Below are 15,673 nucleotides of genomic sequence, written 5' to 3' on the forward strand. Positions count from 1 at the left end.
CCTCAGTGTCCCCCCTCCCTCACTGTCCCCTCCGTGTCCCCCCCCGAGTGTCCCCCCTCTGTGTCCCCCCTCCTCAGTGTCCCTCCTCCCTCACTGTCCCCCCTGTGTTCCCCCACCCTGAGTGTCCCCTCTGTGTCCCACTCCCCTCCTCACTGTCCCCCCTGTGTCTCCCTCCTCACTGTCCCCTCCGTGTCCCCCCCCGAGTGTCCCCTGTGTCCCCCCCTCCTCAGTGTTCCCTCTCCTCACTGTCCCCTCTGTGTCCCCCTCCCCTCCTCACTGTCCCCCCTGTGTTCCCCCACCCCGAGTGTCCCCTGAGTGTCCCCCTCCTCACTGCCCCCTCTGTGTCATCCCCCCCGAGTGTCCCCTGTGTCCCCCCCCTCCTCAGTGCTCCCCCTCCTCACTGTCCCCCCTGTGTCCCCCCACCCCGAGTGTCCCCTCTGTGTCCCCCTCCTCACTGTCCCCTCCGTGTCCCCCCGCAGCAGCACCTGGGGCCGGTGCACCGTGCCCGAGAGGACATCGCCAGGGCCCTGGCACCTTTCTACCTCTCCTTCCTGGACGTCCTGGAGTTCAGGGTGAGCCGGGAGGGCACAGCAGTGCCCCCGGGGGGGGGGTGTGGGGTGGGTGAGGTGGGCACGGCCCTGGCACCGCAGCGCCGATGCCAGCCGTGCCCTGCCCGCCAGGACCACGTCTACGAACTGCTGAGCGCCATCGATGCCAACCGCTGCTTCTTCGACATCGTGAGTGCCCCCGGGGGGGCCGGAGGGCTGGCATCGCGGGGAGGGGGGGGTTGGCACGGCCCCTGGCAGCGTGCTGAGGGCTGTGCCCCCTCCCCCCCCCGCCCCCAGCACATCAACTACGACCTCACCAAGAGCTACCTGGACCTGGTTGTCACCTACGTGTCCCTGGTGCTGCTGCTGGCACGCATCGAGGAGCGGCGCCTGCTCATCGGCCTCTACCACTGTGCCCACCAGATGAGCCATGGCACCAGGTGGCTGGCACAGGCCCTCCCGCGGCTGGCACGGCTCGTCCCGGGCCTGGCACGGCTCATCCTGCGGCTGGCACGGCTCGTCCGGGGCTGGCACGGCTCGTCCCGGGGCTGGCATGGCTCATTCCCGGGGCTGGCACGGCTCGTCCCGCGGCTGGCACGGCTCGTCCCGGGGCTGGCACGGCTCGTCCCGGGGTTGGCACAGCTCCTCCCCGGGGCTGGCCCTCCCCGGACCCCATCGTGCCCTCTAGGGGGGCTGTCCCCAGCCACTCTCTATGCCCATGCCCAAGACCCTTTCTGCCTGTCCCCACCCCTCTGTGCCCACCCCCGAGCCCTCTGTGCCCATCTCCAATCCCTCTATGCCCACCCCCAGCCCCTGGGTGCCAGTCCCCATCCCCTCTGTGCCCACCCCCGAGCCCTCTGTGCCCATCTCCAATCCCTCTGTGCCCACCCCCAGCCCCTGGGTGCCAGTCCCCATCCCCTCTGTGCCCATCCCCAGCCCCTGGGTACCTCCCCACCTCTCTGTGCCCATCCCCGGGCCCTCTGTGCCCATCTCCAATCCCTCTGTGCCCACCCCCAGCCCCTGGGTGCCAGTCCCCATCCCCTCTGTGCCCATCCCCAGCCCCTGGGTACCTCCCCACCCCTCTATGCCCACCCCCCAACCCCTCTGTGCCTGTGCCCGCAGCGACCCCGGCTTCGCCCGCCTGGCACAGCTGGTGCTGGACTACGACCACCCCCTCAAGAAGCTGACCGAGGAGTTCGGACCCCACACGGAGGTGGGGCCCAGGCTCCTGCCCCGCCCCTCCCCGCGGGGCCCCGCCCCGCCCCGCCCCGCCCCGCCCTTCAGGGAGGTCTCCTCTGTGCCCCCTGCCAGGCTCTCAGCGCTGCCCTCCTCTCCCTGCGCCACCTCTTCGCCCGCCGCAACCTGGGCGCCGAGCAGTGGCAGTGCCAGCAGCTGCTCAGCCTGCTGGGCACGGCGGGCACCATGCTCAGCCCTGCCACCTCCGACACCGTGAGTGCCAGCCCCGCCCCCTGGGCACGCCGGGGAGGGAGGGGGGCAGCGGGGGTGGGCACGCTGACAGCCTGGCACTTGTGCCCCCCCCCAGGTGGCCTGCGAGTATCTGTCCCTGGAGGTGATGGAGCGCTGGATCCTGCGTGAGTGCTGGGCACGGGGCACCCTGCCAGCTGGGCACGGGGTCCTCAGTGCCACCCGGGCATGAGGCAACCTGCCAGCTGGGCATAGAGTCCTCAGTGCCACCCGGGCACGGGGCACCCTGCCAGCTGGGCATGGGGTCCTCAGTGCCACCCGGGCACGGGGGCGCCCTGCCAGCTGGGCACGGGGTCCTCAGTGCCACCCGGGCACGGGGGCGCCCTGCCAGCTGGGCATAGGGTCCTCAGTGCCACCCGGGCAAGGGGCAACCTGCCAGCTGGGCACGGGGTCCTCAGTGCCACCCGGGCAAGGGGCAGCCTGCCAGCTGGGCACAGGGTCCTCAGTGCCACCTGGGCACGGGGGCGTCCTGCCACATGGGCACAGGGCCAGCTGGGCACAGGGTCCTCAGTGCCACCCGGGCATGGGGCACCCTGCCAACTGGGCATAGACTCCTCAGTGTCCCTGGGCACTGGGTCCCCAGTGCCACCTGGGCACAGGGGCACCCTGACAGCTGGGCAGGGAGTTGCCAATGCCAACTGGGCACAGGGTCCCCAGTGCCACCCGGTCACAGGGGCAACCTGCCACCCGGGCACAAAGTCCCCAGTGCCACCTGGGCACAGGGTCTTTGCCCACATGGGCATAAAGTCCCCAAGCCCCTAAGGGCACAGGGTCCCCGGTGCCACCCCGGCACAGGGTCCCCAATGCCACCTGGGCACAGGGTCCTCACCCATATGGGCACAAACTCCCCGGTGCCACCTGGGCACAGGGTCCTCAGTGCCACCCGGGCACAGGGGCACCCTGCCAGCTGGGCACGGGGTCCTCACCCACCTGGGCACAGGGTCCTCAGTGCCACCCGGGCACAGGGGCACCCTGCCAGCTGGGCACGGGGTCCTCACCCACCTGGGCACAGGGTCCCCGGTGCCACCTGGGCGCTGGGTCCCCAACCAGGCTGGCACCAACTCCCCAGTGCACCCCCCTCCCCCCCCCCCCCACCCAGGGGCCGTGCCCCTGCCCGCCGCGGGGCTGGCACCTGGCTGAGCGCCCTTGTGCCCGCAGTGGGCTTCCTGGTGTGCCCGGGGGCACTGAGCGCGCCCCCGTGCCAGGAGCTGTGGCGCCAGGCCCTGCAGGGCTCCCTCTACATCTCCCTGCTGCGGGACGAGGCCCTGGCGGTGCACAGAGCCTGCGAGGAGCTGCTGGGCAGCCTCAAAGGGTACGGCGGGCACCGCGGGCACCGCTGCCAGCCGGGGGGGTGCCAGGGGGGTGCTGGGTGCCGTGCTGGGTGCCGTGCTGGGTGCCAGGGGGTGTGTCAGGGGGTGTGCTGGGTGCTGTGCTGGGTGCTGTGCTGGGTGCCAGGGGATGTGTCAGGGAGTGTGCCAGGGGCTCCCTCGGGTGCTGTGCTGGGTGCCATGCTGGGTGCCAGGGGGTGTGCCAGGGGGTGTGCTGGGTGCTGTGCTGGGTGCCATGGCATTGCACTGGGTGCCAGGGGATGTGCCAGGAGCTCCTTTGGGTGCTGTGCTGGGTGCCAGGGGGTGTGCCAGGGAGTGTGCCAGGGGCTCCTTGGGGTGCTGTGCTGGGTGCCGTGCTGGGTGCCAGGGGAAGTGCCAGGGGCTCTCTGGGGTGCTGTGCTGGGTGCCAGGGGCTGGTACTGGGTGCCCCTGGCCGGGGGGAGGGCGTCCTGGGTCTCTGCTGGGTGCCAGCCTGGGGGCCTGTGCCAGGGGCAGTGCCAACCCGGGGCCCTCCTGCAGGTTTGGCAAGCGAGTGGCAGACGTCAAGGAGTGCAAGGAGCTGGCAGTGGCTCACAGGTTGGGGGCACCCCCTGGGCACCCCCCGGGGGCTGGCACGGGGCGGGGGGGGGGGCACCCAGGAGCTCCTCCCGGAGGCTGGCAGCACCCGGGGGGGGGGGGGGGATGTGCCCTGCTCCGGTGCCCCCCTGTGCCACAGCTCCTGCCCGTGCCAGCTGCTGCTGCTGGCTCTGCTGGCGCCGGGGGGGGGCTGGGGGGGGGTCGGTTGGGTGCCCCCCACCCCTGACCCCCCCCTTGACCCCCCCTGACCCCCCCCGTGCCCCCTCCCTGCCCGCAGCGGTGCCCTGCACCGGGGCCGGAGGAGTTACCTGCGAGGGGCTGTGAGGGAGCTGTGGGCACTGCTGGAGGACCAACCTGGGCTGCTGGCACCCAAGGTGGGCACCGGGCGGGGGGGGGGGAGGTTGGGGGGGGGCAGGGTTCGGGTGCCAGGCGCTGCCTTGGGTCTGAACCGGCTGCGGGTGGGGCAGGCACTGCCCCTGCCAGCCGCTGGCACCCGGTGCCCAGGGCGAGTGGTGCCACCCTGGGTGCCCTCAAGCCCCCCCTGTGGTGCCCAGGGCTGGTGGTGCCACCATGGTGCCCTCAAGCCCCCCCGTGGTGCCCAGGGCAGGTGGTGCCACCTTGGGTGCCCCTCAAGCCCTCCCCCCCCGTTGCCCCCCCGCGGTGCCCAGGCTCTGCTGGTGTTCATGGCGCTGTCCCTGTGCCGGGACGAGCTGGCATGGCTGGCACGGCACGCCGGGCACGTCACCAAGAGCAGGAGCCCAGAGGACTTCGTGGACAGGTTGGCACCGGGGCCGTGGGCACCGGGAGGGAGCCGGCCCCGCCGGGCACACCCCCGGCTCGGGGCAACCAGGGCGGCTGGTGGGCACTGCCCTGCGGCGGGGGTGGGCACAGCTGGTACCTGGGGGGGCACAGGTGGCACTTGGGGGCATAGGGGGCACTTGGGGGGCACAGCTTGCTGGGGGGCATGGGGGCACTTGGGCGGGGCACAGCTAGCTGGGGGGGCACAGCTTGCTGGGGGGCACAGGTGGCACTTGGTGGGCACAGGTGCCTCGGGAGGGCACAGTTAGATGGGTGGCACAGGTGGCACTTGGGGGGCACAGGTGGCACTTGGGGGCACAGGTAGCATTTGGGTGGCACAGGTGGCACTCGGGTGGCACAGGCGCCTCGGGGGGGCGCAGCTGGCACTGCGGCTGGGGGGGGTGTGGGGTGCAGCTGGCTCCGGGGTTGGGTCCGGGGCGGGGGGCAGGGCTCGGCTGGCAGCGGGGGGGCACAGCCGCGGTGCTGACGGGTGCCCCCCCCTGCCCCGCGGTGCCAGCCAGGTGGCAGAGCTGCTGTTCCTGGTGGAGCAGCTGCGGCGCCTGGCACGGCAGCGGCAGCAGCTCCTGCGGCGCTACCACGGCCCCTACCTGGCTCGCTTCGACGCCCTGGTGCTCAGCGAGGTCATCCAGGTACGGCTGGCACTGCCCACCGCGGGGCTGGCATCGCCCCCCCCGGGGGCTGGCACCGTCCCCCTCGGCCCCCTCCCCGGTGCCCACCCGCAGCTCTGTGCCCGCAGAACCTCTCGGTGTGCCCCGAGGAGGAGTCAGTCATCCTCTCCTCCTTCGTCAGCACCCTCTCGGCTCTCTCGGGCAAGGAAGGTACCTGGCACCTCCCTGGCACCTCCCTGGCACCGCCCAGGGACCAACCTCCCCCTGTCCCGGGAGCCCTGCGGCGCTCCTGGGCCCGGCCGGGCAGCCGGGCAGGGGCTTGCGGGGAGGGGGAGAGCAGCTCTGGGGTGCCCTGTGGGGTGCCAGGCTGGCACCCCCCCCGGCTGGCACCCCCGGAGCCCCCCCAGCCCCTGCCCAGCTCTGGCTCTGCCCGCAGCTGCTGACCAGGAGCAGTTTGACTTCCGAGCGCTGCGCCTCGACTGGTTCCGCCTCCAGGTCTGCCCTCAGCCTCTGCTCAGCCTGCCGCGACCCCGGCCCCGACCCCAGCCCCAGCCCCGACCCCGGCCCCGACCCCAGCCCCAGCCCCGACCCCGACCCCGGCCCCGACCCTGACCCTGATCCCGGCCCCGACCCTGACCCCGGCCCCAGCCCCGACCCCCGGCCCCGACCCCAGCCCCAGCCCCGACCCCGACCCCGGCCCCGACCCTGACCCTGATCCCGGCCCCGACCCTGACCCCGGCCCCAGCCCCGACCCCGGCCCCGACCCCAGCCCCAGCCCCGACCCCGACCCCGGCCCCGACCCTGACCCTGATCCCGGCTCCGACCCCAGCCCCAGCCCCGACCCCGGCCCCGACCCCAGCCCCAGCCCCAGCCCCAGCCCCAACCCCGACCCCGACCCCGACCCCAGCCCCGACCCTGATCCCGGCCCCGGCCCCGACCCCCGACCCCGGCCCCGACCCCAGCCCCGACCCCGACCCCAGCCGCAGCCCCGACCCTGATCCCGACCCCCGACCCCGGCCCCGGCCCCAGCCCCGACCCTGATCCCGGCCCCAACCCCGACCCCAGCCCCAGCCCCGGCCCCGACCCTCTCCGGGTCCCTCTCCCTCTCCTTGTCCCTGTTCCTATTCGCCCTCCCTGTCCCTGTTCCTCTCCCTCTCCATCTCCCTGTCCCCCTTCTTGTCCCTCTCCCTGTGCCCATCCCCTCCCCAGCCCTGTTGCCACTCTCTGCCCCTCCCCTTCCTCTCTTCCCAGCCCCGTGCCCCGCAAGGTGCCCAGCCCTGCCCTGCCCTTATCCCCTGTGCCCAGCCCCGTGCCCAGCACTGCCCTGTGCCCCACCCCGTGTCCCGCCCCGTGCCCAGCCCCATTCCCTGTGCCCATCCCCGTGCCCGGCCCTGCCCTGTGCCCCACCCGATGCCCAGCCCTGCCCCGTGCCCAGCCCTGCCCTTATCCCCTATGCCCAGCCCCGTGCCCAGCCCTGCCCGCTGTGCCCGCAGGCCTACAGCAGCGTGGCCAAGGCAGCTCTGCCGCTGGGCTCCCACCCGGCCGTGGCTCAGGTGCTGAACCTCATCGTGTTCCACACCAAGCTGCTGGACGGCCTGGAGGAGCTCCTGCAGGAGACCTCTGACCTCTCTGACCTCTGGTGAGCGCCCCCCCCGGGTGCCCCCCGGCGCGGGCACGGCGCCCCCCTTGCCCCTGTTGCGGGAGGGGGCAGCCCCCTGCCCCTGGTGGGGGCACAGCCTGCAGCCCAGCGGCACTGGGAGGGGGCTGGGGGGAGGGCCCTGGGGGAGGGAGCTGAGGGAGAGGGTGGGCAAGGGTTAGGTGCCAGGGGCAGCAATGCCAGGTGGCACTGACAGATGCCCTCTTTGCCCCTCTGCTGCCCTCTTCCCCCTCTGCTGCCCTCTTTGCTGCCTCCTGTGCCCTTCTGCTGCCCTCTGTGCCCCTTTGCTGCCCTCTTTCCCCCTCTGCTGCCCCCCGTGCCCCTCTTTGCCCCCCGTGCCCCCCTGGCCGTGCCCCCCCAGTTTCTACCCCCCGCCCCCTGGAGCAGATGTTTCAGCTGAGCCTGCAGGAGGCCTCGGGGCTGCGCCACAGCTTGGCCTTCCCCCTGCTCTGCAGCCACCTCCCCAGCGCCCTGCACCCCCCTCTGCCCCGAGGAGGTGAGCCCGGGGGGCACGGCGGGCACGGTGGGCACGGGGGGCACAGGCAGCAGGGGGGCACGGGGGGCATGGGGAGGCATGGGGGGGGATGAGGGGCATGGGGACAGAGGGGGCATGGGGGGCATTGGGGGCATGGGAGGGATGAAGGGCATGGGGCAGAGGGGGCATGGGGGGCACAGGGGGCAGGGGGCAAGGGGGGCATGGGCACAGAGGAGCACTCAGCTGGAGGTGGCAGGGCAGCAGTGGGTGGGGGGGCAAGGGCAGCTGGTGGCACCCTGGGGCAGGTGCCAGCTGCTGGGCTGGTGCCAGGGCTGTGTGTGTGGCAGGCTGGGGCCGGTGCCAGCTGCTGGGCTGGTGCCAGGGCTGTGTGTGTGGCAGGCTGGGGCAGGTGCCAGCTGCTGGGCTGGTGCCAGGGCTGTGTGTGTGGCAGGCTGGGGCAGGTGCCAGCTGCTGGGCTGGTGCCAGGGCTGTGTGTGTGGCAGGCTGGGGCAGGTGCCAGCTGCTGGGCTGGTGCCAGGGCTGTGTGTGTGGCAGGCTGGGGCTGGTGCCAGCTGCTGGGCTGGTGCCAGGGCTGTGTGTGTGGCACCCTGAGGCAAGTGCCAGCTGCTGGGCTGGTGCCAGGGCTGTGTGTGTGGCACCCTGGGGCAAGTGCCAGCTGCTGGACTGGTGCCAGGGCTGTGTGTGTGGCACCCTGGGGCCAGTGCCAGCTTCTGGGCTGGTGCCAGGGCTGTGTGTGTGGCAGGCTGGGGCAGGTGCCAGCTGCTGGGCTGGTGCCAGGGCTGTGTGTGTGGCAGGCTGGGGTGGGTGCCAGCTGCTGGGCTGGTGCCAGGGCTGTGTGTGTGACAGGCTGGGGTGGGTGCCAGCTGCTGGGCTGGTGCCAGGGCTGTGTGTGTGGCAGGCTGGGGCAGGTGCCAGCTGCTGGGCTGGTGCCAGGGCTGTGTGTGTGGCAGGCTGGGGCTGGTGCCAGCTGCTGGGCTGGTGCCAGGGCTGTGTGTGTGGCAGGCTGGGGCCGGTGCCAGCTGCTGGGCTGGTGCCAGGGCTGTGTGTGTGGCAGGCTGGGGTGGGTGCCAGCTGCTGGGCTGGTGCCAGGGCTGTGTGTGTGGCACCCTGGGGCAAGTGCCAGCTGCTGGGCTGGTGCCAGGGCTGTGTGTGTGGCAGGCTGGGGCAGGTGCCAGCTGCTGGGCTGGTGCCAAGGCTGTGTGTGTGGCACCCTGGGGCTGGTGCCAGCTGCTGGGCTGGTGCCAGGGCTGTCCCTGTGCCCTCTGCCAGTATCCCCAGCTGAAGGCCACAGCCCTGGGGCTGTGCCAGAGGTTCCTGGAGCAGGTTGCCAGCCAGGCCTGCAGCTGCCTCATGGATGCCTGTGCTGAGCAGCACAGCCTCAGCCAGCAGGTGAGGGGCAGCTCCTGGGGGGCTTGGGGGGGGGGGGGGGGGGGCTCCACCACCTCCAGGACCCCTGTGGCCTCTGTGGCCCTTTGGGGTCCCTGTGGTTTTTGGGGTCCCTGTGGTCTTTGGGGGTCTCCAGGACCTCAGAGGTCTCCATCACCTCCAGGACCTCTGTGCCCTTTGGGGTCTCTGTGCCCTTTGGGGTCCCTGTGGCCTTTTGGGGGTCCCTGTGTCCCTTTGGGATCCCTATGGTTTTGGGGGTCCCTGTGGCCTTTGGGGGTCTCCAGGACCTCAGAGATCTCCATCACCTCCAGGGCCCCTGTGCCCTTTGGGGTCCCTGTGCTCTTTGGGGTCCCTGTAGCCCTTGGGGGTCTCCACCACCTCCAGGACCTCAGTGCCCTTTGGGGTCCCTTTGCCCTTTGGGGATCCCCAGGACCTCTGTGCTCTCCTTGGCCTCTTGTGTTCCCCCAGCCCCTGGTCGGGGGGGGGGGGGAGAGGGAGCCCCTGGCAGGATGCTGCCCCCCGAGGCCCTTCCTGGGCTATCCTTGGGGACTCCATCCCCCCCCGGTGACCTCCTGCCCCCCCCCCCCCCCAGCTGCTGCCGCAGCGCTGCGCCGGCAGCCTCAGCACCGCCCGCGGCAGGAAGGCTCCGAAGGCAGCCGGCAGGAAGGGAGAGGCCGAGAGGCAGACAGCAGGCAGCGAGAGCCGGCGCAGGGACAGGACCCTCAGCACCAAGTGAGCCCCCCCGCGGCTGGCACAGCGGGCAGGGGCTGGCACAGCGGGCAGGGGGCTGGCACAGTGGGCAGAGGGCTGAGAAGGGAGGGCAGAGGGCTGGGAAGGGTGGGCAGGGGGCTGGCACAACGGGCAGGGGGCTGGCACAGTGGGCAGAGGGCTGAGAAGGGAGGGCAGAGGGCTGGGAAGGGAGGGTAAGAGGCTGGGAAGGGAGGGCAGGGGGCTGGCACAGCGGGCACGGGGCTGGCACAGTGGGCAGAGGGCTGGCACAGCGGGCAGGGGGCTGGCACAGTGGGCAGGGGGTTAGCAAGGGTGGGCAGGGGGCTGGGAAAGATGGGCAGGGGGTTAGCAAGGGTGGGTAGGGGGTGGCACAGCGGGCAGGGGGTTAGCAAGGGTGGGTAGGGGGCTGGCACAGCAGGCAGGGGGCTGGCACAGTGGGCAGGGGGCTGGCACAGTGGGCAGGGGGTTAGCAAGGGTGGGCAGGGGGCTGGCACAGTGGGCAGAGGGCTGGCACAGTGGGCAGGGGGCTGGCACAGCAGGCAGGGGGCTGGCACAGTGGGCAGGGGGCTGGCAGCCAGCAGTGGCTGTGGGCAGGCTGGGGGGGGGGACACACCACAGCATGAGCAGGGGGGAGCCCAGGGGGTGGTCCCCAGGGGGCTGTGCCCTGGCTGATGGCAGCTGGGTGCCCACCCACCCCCGGACCCCCTCCCCCCAGCCTGGACAAGCTGCACCTGAGCCTGGCAGAGCTCTCCCTCAGCCTCAACCTGGTGCCCAGCTTCGAGGTCTTTGGGCACACAGTGACCCCAGCAGAGTACATCAGCTGCCAGCTGGAGAGGAGACTCAGCAGGTGGGCACCAGCCTGGGCACCAGCCTGGGCACCAGGGGCAGGGTTTGGGCTGGGACTGTCACCAGGGAGGTGACACTTGGCCACCTCTGTCCCTGCAGAGCCCTTGTGGCCATGGCAGGCTGCAACCAGGCCACCTAGGAGGTGCTGAGCTCCTCCCTGAGCTTGGTGCTGGGCTTTGGGCTCTGGCTGGCAGCAGGCAGCTGCCCCTTGGCCACCTCTGTCCCTGCAGAGCCCTTGTGGCCATGGCAGGCTGCAGCCAGGTCACTCAGGAGGTGCTGAGCTCCTCCCTGAGCCTGGTGCTGGTGGCTGTCACCAGGGAGGTGACCCCCGGCCACCTCTGTCCCTGCAGAGCCCTTGTGGCCATGGCAGGATGCAACCAGGCCACCTAGGAGGTGCTGAGCTCCTCCCTGAGCTTGGTGCTGGGCTTTGGGCTCTGGCTGGCAGCAGGCAGCTGCCCCTTGGCCAACTCTGTCCCTGCAGAGCCCTTGTGGCCATGGCAGGCTGCAGCCAGGTCACTCAGGAGGTGCTGAGCTCCTCCCTGAGCCTGGTGCCGGTGGCAGCCAGCAGGGAGCTGCCCCTTGGCCACCTCCCTCTCTGAGCAACCCCCCTGCTGTCCCCCCCAGGGCCATCGTGGCCATGGCAGGCTACAACCAGGCTACCCAGGAGGTGGCCAGGCCCTCGGAGGTGCTGCTGGGGCTGAGCTCCTACCTGAGCCTGGTGCAGAGCCTGGGCCAGCTGCTGGGGCTGGACACCGGCCGCCTGCTCCGCGGAGTGCTCCTGCAGCAGACGCAGCCCCGGGACGCCGCCGGCCAGCAGACCCTCACCACCATCTACACCAACTGGTCAGCCCCCCAGCCCCCACGGCTGCCCCTCCCAGGGGGGGTGGGCTGGGGAGGGGCAGCAGCAGGGACCCTGCGGTCCTGCTCCGGCAGGGGGGGGGTTGGAATCGCTGAGCTCCGCAGCTCCCTCCCCAGCCCTGAGCTCCTGCCTGGGGGGAGGGAGCTGCGGAGCCCTGGTGGCCACCAGCAAGTGTGCCCTGGTGGCCACCACCGAGTGTCAGCAGTGTGCCCTGGGGGCCACTACCAAGTGTGCCCTGGTGGCCACCAGCAAGCGTCAGCCCCTGGTGGCCACGGAGGCCAATGGGGTCCCTGGGGGGCGTCAGGGGGAGTGGGGAGGGAGGAGCTGGAGGGAGGAGCAGCCAGGCCAAGCCTCGACCCCGACCCCACCTCGGCCACAGGAGGGGGAGAAGGCTCCCGGGAGACCTTCTGGTGGCCTCCCAGGGGCTGCAGGGAGAGGAGGCTTGGGGGGGATGAAGGGAGAGGAGGCTTGGGGGGGAGGTTGGGGAGGGGGGTGGGAGAAGGAGTCCTGGAGCCTCTGCTCCAGGAAGGCTCTGGAGGGGCTGGAAGGTGTCCAGGGAAGGGCCAGGAGGAGGAGGAGCAGAGGGCTGGAGCTGAGCACAGCCTGAGAGGGTTGGGGTGGTGCAGGCTGGGGAGGAGAAGGCTCCAGGGAGACCTTCTGGTGGCCTCCCAGGGGGCTGCAGGGAGGCTGGGGAGGGACTTGGGAGGCTGTCAGGGAGGGATGGAGCAGAGCTGGGAGTGGGGAGGCTCAGGTTGGCTGTGGGGAAGAAGTTGTTGCCCATGGGGGTGGTGAGAGCCTGGCACAGGCTGCCCAGGGAGCTGCCCCGGGGGGTCCTGCCCTGGAGATGCTCAGGGTGAGGCTGGATGAGGCCCCGGGCAGCCTGCTCGGCTCGGGGCTGTCCCTGCTGGCTGCAGGGGGGGCTGGAGACCGGAGGAGCTTCGGAGGTCTCTTCCGAGCCGGCCCAGCTCCACCTCCCCGCAGGTACCTGGAGGCTCTGCTGCGCCAGGCCAGCACCGGAGCCATCGTCCTGGCCCCGGCGCTGCAGGCGTTCAGCACCGTGCCGCGGGAGGGGCAACCTCCCTTCAGCGCCGCCGAGTTCTCCGACGTCTCCGGTGAGGGCCGCCGGGGGGGCGAGGTGGGATTTGAGGCGGGGGGCGTCGCCTCCTGCCCCCTCTGACCACCCTCCGCCCCCCCCCGTCCTCCCCGCCCCGGGCGCAGAGCTGCGAGCGCTGGCAGAGCTGCTGGGCCCCTACGGCATCAAGTTCCTCAGCGACAACCTCCTGTGGCATGTGGGCTCCCAGGTCACCGAGCTCAAGGTGCGGCTGGGCGCTGGCACTGCCAGCCTGGCGCTGGGCACCGGCGCTGCCAACCGCGGGGAATGGGCAGTGCCACCCGCGGGAATGGGCACTGGCACCCGGGGACAGGGCACCGGCGCTGCCACCCCGCGGGAATGGGCACTGGCATCCATGGGACAGGGCACTGGCACTGCCACCCTGGTGCTGGGCACTGGGAATGGGGACTGGGACCAGGATCTGGGACTAGGATCAGGGGCAGGGATTGGGACCAGGGGCAGGGATCAGGGGCAGGGACTAGGACCAGGATCTGGGACCGGGATCAGGATCAGGGACCAGGGTCAGGGACTGGGAGCAGGATCAGGGACTGGGAGCAGGATCAGGGACTAGGACCAGGGTCAGGGACTGGGATCAGGGTCAGGGACTGGGAGCAGGATCAGGGACTAGGACCAGGGTCAGGGACTGGGATCAGGGTCAGGGACTGGGAGCAGGGTCTGGGACCAGGATCAGGGACCGGGATCAGGATCAGGGACCGGGATCAGGATCAGGGACTGGGCCCAGTGCTGGGCTGCTGGGCTCCGCTTCTGGGGTGCAGCCCTGACAGGTCCAGCAGGGCCACCTCGGGGAGCAGCCCAGTCCCTTGCTTGTCCCCTGGACTTCTCCCTGGGGGGAGAAGGGGAGAGGAAGAGAGAGGCCAGGACCCCCTGTCCCTCCCCCCACATCCCCCCCCAACAGAAGCTGGTGACAGAGAACATGGACACCTTGGTGCAGCTGCGCTCCAGCTCCTGCCAGCCCGAGCAGATGGCAGCTCTGCTGCCACGCCTGACCTGTGAGTCTGGGGGGGAGGGGGCTGGGGGGCACCCTGGCACTCGGGGGGGGGGGTTGGGGGCAGAGCCTGCAGCTGCCCCACTTTGTGTCCTTCCCCCCAACAGCGGCTGAGAACGTCCTGAAGCGCATGACCATCGTCGGGGAGATCCTCAGCTTCCGAGCCATGGCCCAGCAGGGGCTGCGCGACGTGGGTGGCCCCCCCGCCCCACTGGCACCTCCCCCGCCCCCAGGGTGGGGTGGGCAGCACCTCCTGAGCGCCCCCCGACCCCCTCTCTCTCCCCCCCTGCAGGTCTTTGCCCACCACTGCCCCTTCCTGCTGGGCCCCATCGAGTGCCTGACCGACGTCGTCACCCCCCGACACCGACATCCAGGTGGGCGCCGAGCGAGGGGGGCGAGGGCAAGGTGCCCCCCCCCCCGAGCGAGGCTGGCAGCTGCTGCCTCGTGTGGCACTGCAGAGGGGCTGCAGGGGTTGCCACCTTGGCACTGTGCCCCCCCAGGTCACCCTCAGCATCTTCGAGCTGGCCTCAGCCGCGGGGATCCCCTGCGAGCTCGACCCGGCGCTGGTGAACGTCCTGGCTGGCAGCAAGATGGGTACCACCTGCCCCCCCCCTCCTTCCCCTCCACAACCCCTGGCACCTCCCTGGCACCCCCTGGGCCCCCTCTGGGACCTGTGGCTAGTGTCACCTCCCTGGCAGATGGCTCATCCTCAGAGGAGGACTACAAAGTGTCCTGCCTGCTCCTGGTCTTCGTGGCCGTGTCCCTGCCCCTGCTGGCTGCCGACCCTGCCTCCTTCTACAACACCGAGGTGGACGGTGAGGCCTGGCTGCCTGCCGCCCTGCCAGCTTTGTCCCTCTGTCCCCAGGCCCTGGCTCTGTCCCCACAGTGCCCTGATGTCCCTCCCTGTGTGTGCTGGGAGGTGGCAGGGACGGGCAGAGCCGGGGGCCCCAGCACTGCAGCTGCAGGAGGTGGCGACGGCAGGGACCGCGCTGCCCCCCAGCCTGCCTCTGCTGCCCCCCAGCCTGCCTCTGCTGTCCCCCAACCCTTCTGGCCCAGCTCTCTGCCGTCCCCAGACCTTCTGCCGGTCCTCGATCTCCCTCTCACCCCCCTCCCCGTGCTCCAGGCTACAACAACAACATTCACTGCCTGGCCAAAGCCATCATCCAGGTCTCCGCCGCCCTCTTCACCCTGCACAACAAGAACATCGAGACCCACCTCAAGGAGTTCCTGCTGGTGAGAGTGGCTGGGGGAGGGGCAGTGGGGGCACCCTCCCGGGGTGGGCACCGTGCCCAGCACCGCTCAGGATCCCTTCCTCCAGCTGGCCTCTGCCAGCCTCCTGCAGCTGGGCCAGGAGACAGACAGAGTGCGGGTGAGGAACCGAGACTCCGTCGCCCTGCTGCTGCAGCTGGTAAGCCGCGGGGGGGGGCGTGGGGGGGGGGTGGGGGGGTGGGCAGCAGGGTGCTCTCAGGGGCCCCCCGGGTGGGCTGTGGAGTGGGTAGAGCCTCGGGGTGCCCCCCCTGGGTGGGCACGACCCAGTCGCTGCCGGACCCCAGCTCCCTCTGCCAGCCCTCCGGGGCCGCAGCCTGCTTGGGCTGCTCTGGCTGGGGATCGGGTTCGGGGAGGGGGAGGGCAGAGAGGGGGGCAGCTCCATCTCTCGACACCCCCAGGGGAGAGGCTGGCCTTGCCCCGGGGGGGGGGTGTGCCAAGGCACCCAGCCCGCCCCCCCCCCCCCGGGATTGGCATTCAGGGAGCGCCGGGGCCCGGCTGCAAAGCAATTTAAATGCAAATGTCTCAATCTGGAGCTGGGGCAGCGGCGAGGGGCGCAGGGAGGGGGGCGCAGAGCAGGGAGGAGCTGGGGAACCTCTCTGCGCCGAGAGGGGAGGGGGGGGGAGGAGGAACGGAGGGAGGTGTGGGAGGGGTCGCTGACCCTGTGGCCCCCTCCTCTCCCCCCCCCCCAGATCGTGGCCGAATCCTCCTTCCTGACGCTGGACATGCTGGAGAGCTGCTTCCCCTACGTGCTGCTGCGCAACGCCTACCGGGAGGTGTGCCGGGAGAACCTGCTCGCCAGGGCCCCCCAGCACTGAGCACCACTTGCCAGGCCCCCCCCCCGCACCCCAACCCTTCCATCAGGACCCCCTCCCCTCCTCCCATGCTCTCCCTCGACCCCTGGATGCCAGCGGGATGTCCCCATCCCGGCCCTCACTAAAGCGCTTCTGCCC

The 15,673-nt window shown here is 71.6% G+C and overlaps 2 protein-coding genes across 2 annotated transcripts; both read left to right on the forward strand.

Annotated features, from left to right (window-relative positions):
* Positions 1–479: 479 nt before the first annotated feature.
* On the forward strand, positions 480–15,673 carry LOC137461618 (nck-associated protein 1-like; the record flags this gene model as incomplete). Its single annotated transcript, XM_068171296.1, is given in 32 exon segments — positions 480–572; positions 681–737; positions 846–988; positions 1,671–1,761; positions 1,860–1,997; positions 2,092–2,140; positions 3,192–3,345; positions 3,881–3,937; positions 4,215–4,311; positions 4,606–4,715; positions 5,253–5,385; positions 5,493–5,574; positions 5,801–5,859; positions 6,858–7,003; positions 7,383–7,389; positions 7,391–7,498; positions 7,500–7,517; positions 8,787–8,906; positions 9,496–9,635; positions 10,348–10,479; positions 11,103–11,321; positions 12,319–12,449; positions 12,556–12,653; positions 13,365–13,458; positions 13,562–13,644; positions 13,747–13,809; positions 13,811–13,828; positions 13,955–14,048; positions 14,153–14,269; positions 14,578–14,687; positions 14,773–14,862; positions 15,413–15,673. Coding segments are annotated over 32 exon segments (3,177 nt in total), but the record flags the coding sequence as incomplete, so codon positions are not given.
* Positions 6,069–6,780, forward strand: LOC137461620 (uncharacterized; the record flags this gene model as incomplete). The annotated part of the gene is given in 3 exon segments (XM_068171298.1): positions 6,069–6,313; positions 6,394–6,755; positions 6,758–6,780. Coding segments are annotated over 3 exon segments (630 nt in total), but the record flags the coding sequence as incomplete, so codon positions are not given.

Source organism: Melanerpes formicivorus, unplaced genomic scaffold (assembly GCF_026170545.1).
Source record: "Melanerpes formicivorus ecotype bairdi unplaced genomic scaffold, bMelFor1.0.p_v2 SCAF_2696, whole genome shotgun sequence".
Lineage (NCBI taxonomy): Eukaryota > Metazoa > Chordata > Aves > Piciformes > Picidae > Melanerpes > Melanerpes formicivorus.